This window comes from Mastomys coucha, unplaced genomic scaffold (assembly GCF_008632895.1).
Source record: "Mastomys coucha isolate ucsf_1 unplaced genomic scaffold, UCSF_Mcou_1 pScaffold6, whole genome shotgun sequence".
In the NCBI taxonomy this organism is placed as follows: domain Eukaryota; kingdom Metazoa; phylum Chordata; class Mammalia; order Rodentia; family Muridae; genus Mastomys; species Mastomys coucha.
In genome coordinates this window covers 85,343,640-85,359,268 of record NW_022196912.1, presented here as the reverse complement: position 1 = coordinate 85,359,268, position 15,629 = coordinate 85,343,640, and the positions used below count along the sequence as shown (strand labels likewise).

The following is a 15,629-nucleotide window of genomic DNA, read 5'->3' as shown; positions in this document are numbered from 1 at the left end:
TTCTCTGTATAGCCCTGGCTGTCCTGGAACTCACTTTGTAGACCAGGCAGGCCTTGAACTCAGAAATCAACCTGTCTCTGCCTCCCAAGTGCTGGAATTAAAGGCATGAAGCCACCACTGCCCGGCTGAGAATACACTCTTAAATACATGTGAACGTTCTAACATGTCAAACAGCTCTTCCAAAACCTTTAGATTTTTCAATTAAAACATGGCAACCAGAAAGTTTTGTTTAAGTTCACCAAGTTAAATAATTTTACAAGCAGGGTCATGAGCAAAATACTGGAAAAATAGGAAGTACCTGGGCTCTACATGCTGCAACCAGTATACAATCACTACCAGGAAGAATTACCATCAAGGATTGCCTCAGGAAGGCAGGTTACTCAAAGTAAACGAAGCTGGAGACCTACATTCTTATGTACAAATATTACTCTAAACCTAACCCTCACACAGATAATGGGCAGAGTAGACAAAACTCTATCGGCCAGCAGGATGACACCAAAAGTCAAGGATGCCAGTATTTGAAACACATCTCTGGAACTCACTATCTTTCCAGGTCCAAGTTTTTCCTTAGAATTTTGTTTTCTACTTCATTGCCCGTTGTAATTTGCAACCACGAAGAACAAAGTGTACACATAACACTTCTGAACTGTTTTAGGAAAAATTAAGCTTCTAAGATAGGCATGTAAATAAAGCAAAACCAGTGTTACAAGTTACATACAAAAGTCAAACTCTTTAACAGTAAAATTACAATGAAAAATGCTCTATAATAAACCTCACCAAAAGTGAATTTACAGGGAATAATTCACTTGTAATTAAGGGTGGAATATTATGACTATCAAGTGTGTTGTTTCTTAATGCTTTTTAAGAACTTCTCCTCTTATTTATTTATTCACTTTATATCCCAATCACTGACCCCCTTCTAGTACACTCCCCACTCCCACCCCAAGAACTTTTTTAAACTCCCAAATTTTAGCCAAAGATAACGGGCAGCATGGGACACTACTTCAGATGGATGTTTTTATCTCATTCTCAGTTTAGTTCCCCTTTATACTTTCTGTGGGCATTTACAGTGTGACAAAAAAAGTTTAGAGGTATCTTCCTGTAATATTTGACTAAATTTTACATATCAATTTATAATCACTACTGCTATTCATGACAATGACTGAAAACAAACAGCGCTGGCTAGTGTTCCTCTCCTGAAAATTGACTTCAGTGAACGGCCGATGGTCAGGACACTAAACATCTTCCCAACCGGAGTCTCCATAAAAATGCCTTAGACATTTCCTTTTGTTTTATGACTCAGGTATCATGGATGTTACCTAGGTTCTCTCTTGAGGATGTTCACTTCTTCCTTAGCCCTCCTCCTTAGCCCCAAACGTAACCACAATGTAGGAAAACACCAGAATCTTACTCAAGGGTTGCTAACAACAATGCCTGCATATATTTACTCTTGAAGCCCAACAAAGCTACTATGACAGCATCTGAACAGGCCAATCTGTAAAGCAGGGGATGGGAGTGGTTAACTACTAATATAAGGAATATGTAGAATAATTACCAAAAAAATGTATGTGAAGATACTGAGTAGTGTCCGGTAAACAATGAAAATTCAATAGTGGTACTTTCACAACATCAATAATGCTGTATCAGTAACACTGTCAATTAACCATTCCATTAATTTATCATCTAAAACAAAGGCCAAAGGTAGTTTATTTCCAACAGCAGCAGAATGAACATTGTTGAAGTAGAATCATCATACAAGGTAAGTGATTTTGTTTGAATAGTAAATGATGAACTGGAGTTTTTAAAGGGCCTATTAATAATCATACTAATGCATATGCAATATCATTCGCAGGCCTGAAAGTCACAATTCAAGCCATTGTCTAAATTGCAAACGCGCCGGCCAAGGAAAAATGAGATTTATATCAAAAGAAATGAATGTAGGCAAGGAGAAAAAAAAAAGAAAATAAAGATTTTAAAATATATTCCCATTTATTTGGCATTTACAATAAAAAAATAACCCACAAAATAAAAGTAAAGAGTTCGAAATTCAAGCATTACAAATAGATAATATAGCAATTTCCGAATGACAGGTTAAAAGCGAGATTTTGTTCAATATCATCTTTTGTAAAAATTTGAAGATTTAAAGTCTAGATGTCTATAAAAGATCACTACAAGTCTATAGAAGTAGCCAAGACCTCCATCCCACCCAAATCCCACCTTCAACCCCCCTAGGCTGTTTCAGAGAATTCGATGTGGCACTTAATCCTTTAATCGCACCACAGTGCTTAGGAACGACGAGGCTCGGTGCACGCTTAGACAGAAAAGTAATATTTCCGGTTAAGAAACGACCCTGGAGCTGGGGGGCGGCAAAGGCTGGGACCCCTAGACCTGGCCGAGGAAGATGGGCCGGTCAGGTGTACAGCTTGATGGAGGGGGCGGCGAAGGCCACCGCCACCGGGACAACCGCCCCGCACTCACAATTCTATCATCCACTCTCCTTCCTGCAACGAGGTCCAGTTCTCATCGGTGAGGACGAGCACGTTGCTCCGCCGTCCGTGGGCCCCAGGGACGGTCCAGAGCAACAGGACCAGAGCTGCCAGGGGAACCAAGAGACGCTCCAAATGCGCCATGACAGCCGCTCACCCAGCATTAAGCGCGCTCCCACTCCACCTCCCCGCCGCAGTTCCACTTCCGCTCTGGCGGCCGCTCCGCTCATGCGCACAACGAGCCAGCGAGGCGCGCGACACTCTCTTCCCCTCCCCGCCTCCAGCAACTCAGTGCGCATGTCCGGGACCTGAGTGTCCCGCGGAAGATGGAGAGGGAAAGTGGGAAATACGTCCGTGTCTATCTCGGTGCGCAGGACGGAGGAGGAGACTAACGATTGTGGTCCCGCGAAAAGCGCTGGAAGGGGCGGTAGGCGGAGGGATTAGAGTGATGCTCTAGAGATGAGTCGCCCTGTCGTGCCCACCAGTGCCTAGTAGAGTCACTATGACAGTTTTCTCTGGAACTTTCCCCTTTCAGAATATCACCAGTTAGACGACTGTGGGATGCATGTACTGCTGCTCCTGTAAGATAACGGTGGCTCACTACGCCATGTGCTAATCAGTTTCGGGGTGATGTGGAGGGGTGCCTCTTTAGAAGGAAGATAGGCATTCGCAAAAGCCAAGATGGCTAGAGCAGCTCCAGGCATCCAGGCATAGTGTGGGATAGGAGCTTCTAAGCAGCAGCTACATACCCTCCATCGTGGGAACATTTTAAGACACACAGCTTTATTGTCATAATGTGATCGGACCATCCATCTCAGGTTAGGTTTGTTCCTCTGAAGACGTGTTTTGTTCTTCTACGTCAATTTAATTAGATTTAGGGCAAGGATCTCTTTATGAACGAAATGTGCTGCTGCTTGCCTTAAGAACTCTTAAGAGAATGCTATTAAATTTGAGATGATCAAATCAAATTATCTCTGCTAACTTATCAACCGCTTGTTAGATTCACTTAAATTGGTCTGAAATCCATCTCTTCCTCCTATCGTTTGGGTATTGATGTAGACCATAATCTTTTTTTTTTTTTCCTTCTGGAGTCCATAGTGTTTGGTTTTAAAAATCATAATTAATAATATATCATTCACATGTCATACATTTTTCACTTAAGATGCATGATGCAATAGTTCTTAGTATATTCACAAAGATGGGCAACCATTACCACAGCCAAATTTAGAACACAGTATCACTCCAAAATTCCCCATATCCATGTGGAGTGGCCAGCCCCTTCCTCCCATCCTCTCATTCCTTACCCTGGCCCTAGGCAAACAGGCATCTTCCTTCTGTCCTGGCTGCTTTACTAACTGAATCTTGTGTTGTCCCTGGTAACTGACTCATTTTAACTCTTTAAGCATGAGTCCCTGAATTTCCTCTAACATATTTGTAATGGAAGGCTTTGCTACCTTCTGGCTCTCTCCTAGGTAGTTTTTGTTGCCTGCTTGTTGCTTCCCTGTATATGGGTTATATTTTCCTGTCTTTGCATAACTCAGATTTTCTTATTGGAAACTAGGGTTTTAGTGTCTGTAATTCTAGATGTTGATTACCCTTGTGGCCTTCCATCTTCTGTCGCCCTTGTTATGTGATTGTTTAGTGAGTTGGCAAGGCAATTCTTGTTTCTCAGAGAATACAGCTCTGGGTGGGTATACAGGTAATCTGGGTGAGAGTGGCTTTAGCATGGCTCATTGGCTATCAGTTTTTGGGATGTGTTTATCTCATTCCTTATTTCCAGCACCACAGATTGGATACCACATGCATGGTGAGAGCTCTTGATACAGCAGACTTCGAAATCTCCAGATACCCTCCTCAACCTTTTTGTTTAAAAGACACTATTGAGTCTGTTAGAAAATTTTTGAATCTAATAAATACAGTCAAGTTGCCATATATAAAATACATGTTAAAAAAAATTAAAAAGAGCCTCCATTGTACTCCCAAAAAAAGAAATTAGGGGCAATATTTCATTTAAAATAATCAGCCCTCCAATTATGTATTTAGGAATATATTTAACCAAAAACATAATGGACCTCTACAAAAAATATGTTCAAGATATTTAAAAATGAAATTACAGAAGATACTAGATTATGAAAAGACATCTCATGCTCCTGGATTGGCAGTTATTATTGTGAGGATGGCTATACTACCAATATTCATTTACAGATTTAATGCAATACATTTCAAATTCCATTTTGATATCATATTTCACAGGTTTAGCGAAAAAATATAAGAATTTGCACATGCACACACATACACATGGAGAGAGAGAGAGAGAGAGAGAGAGAGAGAGAGAGAGAGATCCAAAACAGCCAAAGCAGTTCTGGGTGATCCTGGCATATGATCAGACGGAAAGACCAATGGGTAGAACACAGGTCCTGGAAATCAGACAACAAAGCTGTGCCCACTTAATTATTTACAAGGAATCAAAAACATACACTAGAAAAAAAGGTAGCCTATTCAACAGATGGTTCTGTCAAAATTTGATATCTACCTGCAGAAGAATGAAATTAGATTCATATTGTTACCTTATACAAAAATCAACTTAAAAATGGATCAAATACCTTAATTTAAAGCCTGAAACACTGAAAGCTCTAGAAGAAAACACAGAGGAAGATACTGGGGAATATAGAACCTTTTTTCAATGGAGGACCAACAGCACAGGAACTAGCCCCAAGCATCAGCACATGGGTCGACAGGAAAGTCAAGTCTCTGCTCAGCAAAGGAAACAGTCAGCAGCGCACAGAGGGCCACAGCTCAGGGAAAACATCTGGACCAGCTGCTCAAAGGAAACAGTCAGCAGCGCACAGACGGCCACAGGGCGGGAGAACATCTGGACCAGCTGCGCCTCACCCAGAATTTACAGAGAACAGCAGAAATTAAGTACCAAGGAAATAAAACTGCCAATCAATAAACAGGCAAGTGAATTGAATAAACAACCTTTCACAAAAAGAAACACAGATTGCCAGTATGTGTATTTTGTTTAAATGTTCTATATTTCTAGCCATCAGGGAAATACAAACTAAAACTACTTTGAGATACCACATCGCCCCAATCAGAATGTCTCTCATCAATAAACCTGATAACAAATGTTGGAGAAGTGTGTGGTGAGCAGAACTCTTATTCATACAGGTGATGGTACAAATTAATACAGCTATTGTGAAATCAAGTTTGGAGATTTCTCAGAAAAAGAAATAAAAATAGGACTATACTGGCTACTTTTATAAGTTATCTGAGAAAAAGCCTCAATTGAGAAAATGCCTCCCTAAATCAGGCTGTAAAGAAGTCTATATGGAATTTCCTTAGTGATGGATGTGTGAGGGCCCAGCCCACAGTGTGTAGTACCACCCCTGGGCTGTTGGTTCTGGATTCTATAAGAAAGCAGGCTGAGCAAGCTATATGAAGCAAGCCAGGAAGCAGCACTCCTCCATGGCTTCTGCATCAGCTCCTGCCTCCAGGTTCCTTTCCTGTTTGAGTTCCTGTCCTGACTTCCTTAAATGAGAAACACTGAAGATAAGCCAAAAAAGCCTCTTTCCTCCCTAAATTGCTTTGGTCATGGTGTTTCATCCAAGCTATGATAAACCTAACTAGACCTTAGACTTCCAGCCTTCAGGACTGGAGAAAATTGTGTGTTGCTTGGAAAGCACTTGGACAGTGTTGGAACTTTGTTAGGGCATGCTCAGAACTAACCAGTTACACTTGTTTTGCTGAGGAGTAGAACTGCAGAGCCATCTGCAGTGCCGTCTAGAGCTACGTTATTATAACATGGGAAAACTTTAGCTAGCCCCAGTACCTTCATGCTTGTAGAGAATCCCACCCCGTGCCTTCAGCTACCAAATCCATTTTCATTTTCCAACTAAAACCAAAATAGGCTTCCTAGAACTCAAGGCTGAGTATTTCATTACAAAAATTATTTAATGGATGAGTATTAGGCTATCTACTGTTCTCCACATAAAATTCAAGTATATTTTCTTAAGGTTTATTTTTATTATCATGTAATATGTGTGTGCATGTGCATGCTCATAGAGGGGGTTGGATCCCCTGGAGCTGAATTTGCAGGTGGTTGCAAGCCTCCCCATAACATGCTGGGATCTGAGCTAGGTTCTGTGTAAGAACAGCAAGTGCTCTTATTCACCAAATCGTCTCTCTAGCCCTGAATACAAATATTTTAATACAGTTTCTAATGTTCTGGTTGGCTGGCATTTAATTTACCCAGGCAAATAGCCTCTATATAAATACAGAGGAAACTGAGAGAATGGCTAACTATTCCACCTTTAGATTTGTCTTTGTATTTTATTTTTGAGTATTGAGGGCTAGGCATATTCTTGGTACACACACTCTGAACACTGGATCTTTAACTTCATCTTTATCATAGCATCTTATATTTGCCTGCACAATGTCTCTTCCACATAGTGCCTTCTGATCTAACTGTATCTGTCATATTCATCAGTGTATCTTTGATAGCTACAGGTCTTTGGTGTTGCCAGATTCTATAGGTCAATTAAACCCGAAGAGTTAGTGGTACCAAGTGTTTTAAAAACACAGAAATTGGGGCTGGAAAGATGAATCGGTTAAGATCACTTGCTGCCCTTGCTGACAACGAGTTCAGTTCCCAGCTCACACACTGGTCAGCTCACAATCTCCTGCAACTCCAACTCAAGGGGAGCCGATGCCCTCTTCTGACCTCTGTGGGCACCTGCACACACATGGCGTTCATTCACATGAGCACACACTCATCCACATGAATTAAAATAAAAGTAAATACTAAAAATAAGAACCAACTACAGAAGTGTTGTGTGGTTAACTCTACAGACACAATGTATAGGTTTTATAATATACCCACACCTACATGTATATGTGAATACACATATTCAGTCAGTGTGACAAGACATTTGTATATATAATAAATATAAATCTTGATGAATTGATTATATCTTACAAGTTTTTAAAATTAAAATAAAAATCCATTGGTATATGGAAGAATTGATTCTGACTCTAATAAATCGCACAAACCTTGAATGGTCAAGCTCCTGATATGAAATGACATTTTATATGTGTGTATTTTATGTCCATCCTCCCAGATATTTAAACTACCTTCAAATTACTTATAACATGTGACACAGTGTAAAAGTATGTAGCAGTTGATGTACTGTGTGGTGTAAAAAAATAATGATAAAAACCCTTTCCTGTTCAGTTCAGATATATTTTGTTTGAATATCATGTGTGTTATATGTACATGTTCATGTGTGTACATCTCTGTGCATGGTTGCGCAGGTGCACAGGTATATGTGTAGAGGTCAAAGATCCAAGCCAGGTGTCTTCCTCATTCTCTCCACCTTTTATATCTTTGAGTCAGTGTATCTCACTAAAACTGGAGCTCACTGATGGAGCTAGACTGGAGGGCCAGCAGGCCCTACTGTCTCCTAGGCCTCCCATCTCTGCCACATCAGCTCTACTACGATTACACAAGCACACACTGCATTCAACATTTAAGTGGATGCGAGGGTATCTGAACTTGGAGCCTCATGCTTGCTCAGCAAGTACTGTATCAGCTGAGTCACCCCACGCCTTGCTTGAAGATTTTAATCTGTGGTTTTAATCTACAGATGGGGAACCTGTGGGCGCAAAGGGTCCAACACTAAAGTAATCAGGCATGACAGGCAGCCTGATGAATCTGCGTAACATCTTTGGAAGACTTAGTTTACTTGTATAGTTAGAATAATGGTATACTTTAAGAGTCAGAAGTTTGTCCGTACACTCTAGGCCCTGGTAGTGAGGTCATGGGTGAGTGCGTGCATGTGTGAATGCATGTGTGTGTGCACTCTAGGACCTAACTTTACATCTTTCTTAACAAGAAGTGGACAAAAAAATGTGGACTTTTCCCATTATGTCTACAAAAATGGCCTTTTTGATATATGTTTACAATTCCAGATAAATTATGGCATTATTTGACCTTATGGGCAAAGTAGCAAACTGGCTCATCTTTACAATCCAAGGGAAAAGAGTTTTGCACCTAAGTGTTTTCAAGGGGAAAAGAAACTGGAAGTGGACCTCAGCTGGAGAACCTTATGTCCCCAGGAGAGGGTGCAGCTACTCACCAGTCTCTCAGGTCTTCAAGCCAAGACTGAGACGATGAATTTCATATTTCTCCTCACACTGAGATGTGAGGGAAAGGCACAAGTCAGGGTCATTCTAAATTTATGAGATTAGCTTTCACATTTAACTTGTAAAAAGCTTATTAAATATTTTACAGTGTTCTCACTCATGCATAAAATATTGAAACCTAGTAATTTTCCTAGAGAAAAACTTGAAGACTCAAGAGTTTTTTTTCCATGTGACTCCCCAATTTAGAAATAGTAACTAAAGATTTGGTCATTCAATAGCTCACTAATTGCTACAGTACTTAAGGCAGGTTGCAGAGGATTTGTAGCTCAAGATTAGTTTAATAAGTTACTGGAATTGTCCAGAAGGCATGATGAAAGCCAGATAAATATAAATCTTGACAAATTGATTATATCTTACAAGTTTTTAAAATTAAAGTAATTATTCATTGGTATATGGAAGAATTGATTCTGACTCTAATAAATCGCACAAACCTTGAATGGTCCATCAACACCAAATTTAAATTCTGAGTTTGAGGCGCGTGAGGTGCAGACATGAGCAGCAATGTTCCAGGCAGAAGGCCCGAGGGAAAGAAAACAATTGTAAATGATGAAGAGCCCAGACAACAAGAGACACTTGAGTTAGACCAGCACAGAAATAGGATTGCAGGTCTTCCTAGGTCTGAAGGATACACCTTGCCCATGAGTATGTGAAGTTAAATAAATAACAACACTAAGTTATATCTATATACTATCATTTAAGAATAAACTTTGTGTATACAAGCATGTTCCATTTACACATAATTATCCTTTTAAAATTCAATAATTATAGAAAATGCCCGTTCTTTAAGGGAAGTCAAGACAGTAAGCTATCACACTTTTCATTTTAATATTTCCAGTCTAAATACTGTTTAAATCCAATAATATCAAGCTTATTGTTTTTACAGAATTATAGTGTGCTGGGCTACAGAGATGGCTCAGCACTCAAGAACACTGGCTGCTCTTCCAGAGAACCTGGGTTCAATTCCCAGGGCATATATGGATGCTTAAAAGAAACTGTTAGCAGGGCAGTTGTGCTGCAGTGGTGGTGCACGCCTTTAGTCCCAGCACTTAGGAGGCAGACGCAGGCGTATCTCTGAGTTTGAAGCCAGCCTGGTCTACAGAGTAAGTTCTAGGACAGCCAGGGCTATACAGAGAAACCCTGTCTGGAAAAACAAAACAAAACAAAACAAACAAAAAAACCCAACCAACTAACCAACCAAACAAAAAACAATTGTTATTCTATTTCCACAGAATCTGATGCCTTCTTCTGGTCTCTGCAGGCACTGTACACCATGGTTTCACAGACATATGCAGGCTATCAGCTACACATAAAATAAAAACATTTTTATGAGGGCTTTCTCTCTTTTTTTTTTTTAAAGCATAGTGTGTTAGTTATCTTTCAATGCTACCAATTATCTCAAGTGACTTAAGCAACAATTAACATTATTGCTATGAGTTTCTGTATATCAATAAGTCAGGAGTGGCTAATTCTGATGGTCTGGATCAGAATCTTTTATGATGGTAAAATGTTGACACCATTTCTCTGAAAACTTCACCCTTCCAAAGTAACTGTCATGTGGCTGGCAGTCAGTAGAGTCACGGCCATTCGGCCCTTTCCCCATCATTTCAGCCATTATTTTAGATTATACTCATACTTATAAAAACTTACTTTAAAACACTGAAGTGCATTATACAAGCTGTTTCACATGTTTCTAGTTGCCATATCCCTTCAGTGCACCAGAGGCCATGCCAAGTGATTGACTCAAGATGCCTAGGTTTGTGTAAGCACATATTTTACATATATTTACATATGGTATTATATATTACATTGGCCTCTCCTGGGGCCACCTGAGTTCCTCATGATTGGCTTCTCCTAGATCAGTGGTTCTCAGCCTATGAGTCTCACAGGGTTTGCTTGACACCATTAAAACACAGATATTTGCATTCTGATTTGTAACAGTAGTGAAATTACAGTTATAAAGTAGCAATGGAAATAATTTAATGGTTGGAGTCACCAAAGTAGAAAAGACTGTCTTTTATGACCTTGTTTCAGGAGCAGCTCTCCACCTGTCCCTGCCACATCCAGTTTTTATAGGTTAGACCTACTCACCACAGGAGGGGACCACTGGCCCAGTCCCACAGAGAGCCATTTTGGAGCCTGGTCAGCTACCCCATTTGTTGTTTTAAGATGGGGTCTCACTGGCCTGGAACTTATGCTCACTGGCCTCAAACTTGCTTTGACCTTCCATCTCAGTCTCCTGAGTAGCCTGCCCAGCACAACCCCTGGTAGTGAGGTCGTGGGTGAGTGTGTGCATGTGTGAATGCATGTGTGTGTGCATGCATGCATTGCATGCTTGTGTGAAAGAGAGTGGGAGAGAGAGAGAGAGAGAGAGCAGCATTCTTACTTGCTCTTTCTAATCCCCCATTTCCTCATCTTTTATATGGAACCAAGAAGTCTACTATATAAACTTTCTGTAAGGAGTGGATGAGTTCATGGTGCAGCAGGCTCCTCTCTGTCAGATTATGTTATTTTTGCAGCTCAAAATCTTCTCTTAACTTCCCACATGAACCTGATATCTAGGCAAGACAAAAAGACAGGAGACCTAGGGGCGCATGAAAAACAGGAAGGACTGGTCTGCTTGAAGTCTGACCACCAAACAGCAAGACTTCCAGCACTGTCAGCGACTTTGTAGTGTGTTTCTGCCTTCCCCACTCCACACCTTTGGCTTCCTAGGAATCTTTTTTTTTTTTTTAAACTTTTTTTTAAAGTTATTTTATGTATATGAGTACACCATTGCTTTCTTCAGACACACCAGAAGAGAGCTTCAGATCCCTTTCCAGATGGTTGTGAGCCGCCATGTGGTTGCTGGGAATTGAACTCAGGACCTCTGGAAGAGCAGTCAGTGCTCTTAACTGCCTAGCCATCCAAAGAAGCCCCATTAACATTAAAAAGCATGTCCTAAGCCCTTTGTGCCACCCTCGTGGCTCCTGGTTTTACTTTCCAGATTACAAGTATGTTCAAGACACCTCTGGAGCAATGCTATAATCTCACTATCAAGAAAGAAAGAGAAAAGGAAAAAAGCTCTTAGCAGCTTCTAGAGTTGTCACCAAAATGGTACGCACAGCTAAAGCTGACACTCTCTTATTTCACACACAACTTCCCCCCCCCCCCACTTAGTTTTTCAAGACAGAGTTTCTCTGTGTAGCCCTGGCTGTCCTGGAACTCTCTCTGTAGACCAGGCTGGCCTTGAACTCTGAGACTCTTAATTGAGACTTTCCTTTGAGGAGCCCATGCTCATACACAGATACATTTTATTTTTCCTTAAACTTATGCTTAAAAGCTATGTTCAAAGTGCCTTGTAAGCCAGGCATGGTAGTGCATACCCTTAGTACCAGCACATAGCATGCTGCAGAGGCAGGCAGATCTCTCTGAGTTCGAGGCTAGTCTGTGCTATGTAGTAGGAGTCAGGCATGCCAAGGCTACATAGGAGCTCATAGATGTAGAATTATTGGAAAGACTCTCCTAAGTTAGCAACTACCTTATTTCTATTTTTAGGCAAATTTAGTACTTACAAGATTTATTTATGTTTATTTTATGAGTATTTTTGCCTGCATGTATGTATTGTACCATATGTATGCAGTGCCCCCAGAGGCCACAGGAGGGCATAGTATCCCCCTGGAACTGGAGTTACAGAGGTTGTGGGTCACCCTGTGGGTGCTTGGAACTGAACCCAGGTCCTTTGCAAGGACAGCAAGTGTTCTTAACCACTGAGCCATCTCTCCAGCCCAAGCTTAGTAATTGCTTTTAGGTTTATTTGTTTTATGCTGTGAATATGTCATTTTGCCTTCATGGATGCCTGTGTACCATGAACATGAAGTGCCCTCAGAGACCAGGAGAGGACGTCAGAGTGCCTTGGAGCTGGAGTTGCAGACCCTTGTGAGCTACCACTCGGGTGCTTGGAATCAAACCTCTAAGAGAAGAGCCAGTGCTCTTAACCATTGAGCCGTCTCTCCATGCTCCATGTTTAATAGTCATTAGTACAACCTTTTCTTTTGAACATTTTTTTTCAAATTGGCCAATAGTTATCCAAGGAATGAATCATGTCTCATAAGCAGGTCATTTTTAAGTTCATTTAGGATGTGACTCGTTAGTGTGGAATCAGTGGCCCTGGTCTTTCTAAGCAAATGTCTGAATCAGAGGACCTTGCTCACACCTCCCCAACAGTGGAAGTCCTATGGGGTCACTAATTCTACACAGTTATTTTCTCCTGCCAGAGACAGCTCTGCAAAGGACATTCCTTGGTAAGAACAGTGACCAGAGCCCGTGACTTTGCGGGCAGACATGCAATTTGAGCCTCCATTATTCCCTGGCTGAAAGTCCCCCAAAGAACAACAGCAGCCAATGGGAGTCACTTCCCACCTCAGGCCTTCCACATTTTCACTGTCGTCCAAGGAGCCATGACAGTCCTGATCACACTGAGTGGAGCTAAGAGGCAGTGCGGATGGCCCACGCTCCATTGCCGGGTGCTCACTAAGAGGCAGTGGGGATGGTGCTGTGGCCAGGTGCTCACGATTCCTCAAGAGAGTTGTTACTGCCTCGGAAACCTGTCTCTCACTGTGAAGAGCCTGTGGCTTAGGGCAAGTAGTGCTGGACCGTTATGAGGTGTACAGGAGTTAGTATATGGGATACACACTCAATGCGCTATACTTATTAACTCAAGATTGCACAGAAACCTCAAGGGGTAGGGGGGTGTTCAAATACTGTGTTCTTGGACAACCACGAGCAACTGAAAGAAAGTACAGTCCCTCATAAGCCCATCCTACTGCTTCCCACCACCCACCCTGTCCAGAACTAAGCCCATCTTACCACATCCTATCACCCACCCTGTCCAGAACCAGAGGCCGAATTGTGTAGCAAGCACCTTGTGCACACTGACAACAAAAACATCTTAACAGACAGTCCTCATTGTCCTCCGCTGTATGCACCTCATTTTCCCAAATAGTCATTCACAATCCAACATTACTTCTTGTCCAAAGACATATGAGCAAGCTTTGCACGAGGTTGATCTTCCTTCACTCATTAGCGGTGGGACCACAAGTAAGTTACTTAACTTCTCTGAGTCTCAGATCTCTGTGAGTAAAATCAAACAAAAATAACAACAGCAAATACTTTGTGGGTGATTGTACAGATTGAAATGATATTTGGAAACTAAAAGATTTGTGGCAACTCTGATGGCTATTCTTGGTTGTCAATTTGACTACATCTCAATTAGCTAAAATCTGAAAATGGAGGGCACACCTGTGAGGGATTTGGTCTTAATTTGAAGCAGGAAGATCCACTTCTAATCTGGATTTTTGAGACAGAAAGACACCTTTAATCTGGGCCACACATCTTCTGCTGGAAGCCTATCTACAGATAGCTTTTGCTTTTGTTTTTGTTTTTATGTTTTTTTTTGTTTTGTTTTGTTTTTTATTTCCTGGAAGAAGAACTCTGTTGCTCTTCACCTGCTCTCCCTTGCCTTACTAGCTAGTCCATGCTTTGTTTGGATTCCAGAGTATGCTGAAGACTGGCCAGATAAAGACATCTAGCCTTGTGGACTGAACAACTAATGGATTCTTGAACTTACTGTTCCTAACCAGCCATTGTTGGATTAGCTGGGCTGTAGCCTGTAAGTCATTTTAATAACCCCCCCCCCCCGTGTGTGTGTGTGTGTTCATATATATCCATTCTATAAGTTCTGTTATTCTACAGAACCCTGGATCACACAGATTTTGGTACCAGGAATGGTTCTAGAACAACAGAAGTATAAGGATGGATCTTTCAAGCACCTGGAATAGGCTTCTTTTTTGTTTTTTGGTTTTTCGAGACAGGGTTTCTCTGTGTAGCCCTGGCTGTCCTGGAGCTCACTCTGTAGACCAGGCTGGCCTCGAACTCAGAAATCCACCTGCCTCTGCCTCCCAAGTGCTGGGATTAAAGGCGTGCGCCACCACGCCCGGCTTGGAATAGGCTTCTTAATTTGCTAATATATACAATTACTGAAGCCTCTCCTTGGAGCCCAGAGAGTGTTGAAAACCCATGGTGTGAACTCTATCACAAACTTAAGGAGACAAATGCATTTGATCATCCTAATTCAGCAACTGTGAAGGGCAGCGCAGCAATGAATTTAGTGGTGACCCTGTATATGAAACTTTTGGCAGTTTGAGGAAAAATAAGGAAAATGATGGTGCTGGTTGGTTGCTCTTAGCATCTTTGGATAAATTGACAAAGAATAGAGATGATCTTCATAACAAATTTAACCGGCTTCTAGTTCATTCAGAATATGGTGAAAGATAACAGTGAATTTAGTGATAAACTGATGGGACTCTCCACTTACAGCCAGCCATTATTTGACTAGCTGAACCATACCTATAAGTCATTCTAGTAAATTCACACACACACACACACACACACACACACACACAAAGAGAGATTCTTATACGTTTTGTCACTCTGAAGAACCCTGACTAGTACAGGTGCCTAGGAGGTATGTAATGAGAGATGGCTTAAGTCCTCATTGGTATTTTCAACTGTCAAAATTTCATTTTCTTTATAGAGACCATTAGGGGTCCCACAGATGGAAATCCAGACATACATCCAAGGTTTGCGGGACTCTGGGCCTTCCTATTAATCTCCCTTTGCTCACTGCCCAATCACAGTGGGCTACTAGAAAGATCCAGAACTTGACACTACATCTCATCTGATGGGACAGCTGATTATTAAGCTAACTTGACAGGTATCCAGACATGCCACAGACCGGGATTTCTCGCGGGGTCCCTGTTCTGCCGGACAAGGGATTCTGGCCATGTGGGCACGGGATTTGGCTTTGACAAACAGACTACACACGGGTGGTGTTAAATCTGAGTGTATTTTTCAAATATGGAGTCAGGTTTAAATAGTCCATACAGAAAGGTTTGAAAAAGT

The 15,629-nt window shown here is 41.4% G+C and overlaps 1 protein-coding gene and 2 long non-coding RNA genes across 4 annotated transcripts in view; 2 read left to right on the top strand and 1 right to left on the bottom strand.

Annotated features, from left to right (window-relative positions):
• Positions 1 to 2,704, bottom strand: part of Tmx1 (thioredoxin related transmembrane protein 1) — a 10,958-nt gene extending 8,254 nt beyond the window's left edge. The window contains exon 1 of one of the 2 annotated variants that reach the window (XM_031356163.1): positions 2,479 to 2,704. In XM_031356163.1, coding sequence (XP_031212023.1) covers positions 2,479 to 2,630 — 152 coding nt within the window. In that variant the 5' untranslated portion in view covers positions 2,631 to 2,704. The remainder of the gene's footprint in view (positions 1 to 2,478) is intronic. The other variant, XM_031356162.1, reaches the window with a different exon arrangement.
• Positions 1,427 to 1,945, top strand: LOC116079972. Its single transcript, XR_004114257.1, has 2 exons — positions 1,427 to 1,759; positions 1,853 to 1,945. It is a non-coding gene; the product is annotated as an uncharacterized LOC116079972 (long non-coding RNA).
• Positions 2,705 to 2,792: 88 nt separating the features above from the next.
• Positions 2,793 to 5,625, top strand: LOC116079973. Its single transcript, XR_004114258.1, has 2 exons — positions 2,793 to 2,913; positions 4,267 to 5,625. It is a non-coding gene; the product is annotated as an uncharacterized LOC116079973 (long non-coding RNA).
• The last annotated feature ends 10,004 nt before the right edge of the window (positions 5,626 to 15,629 follow it).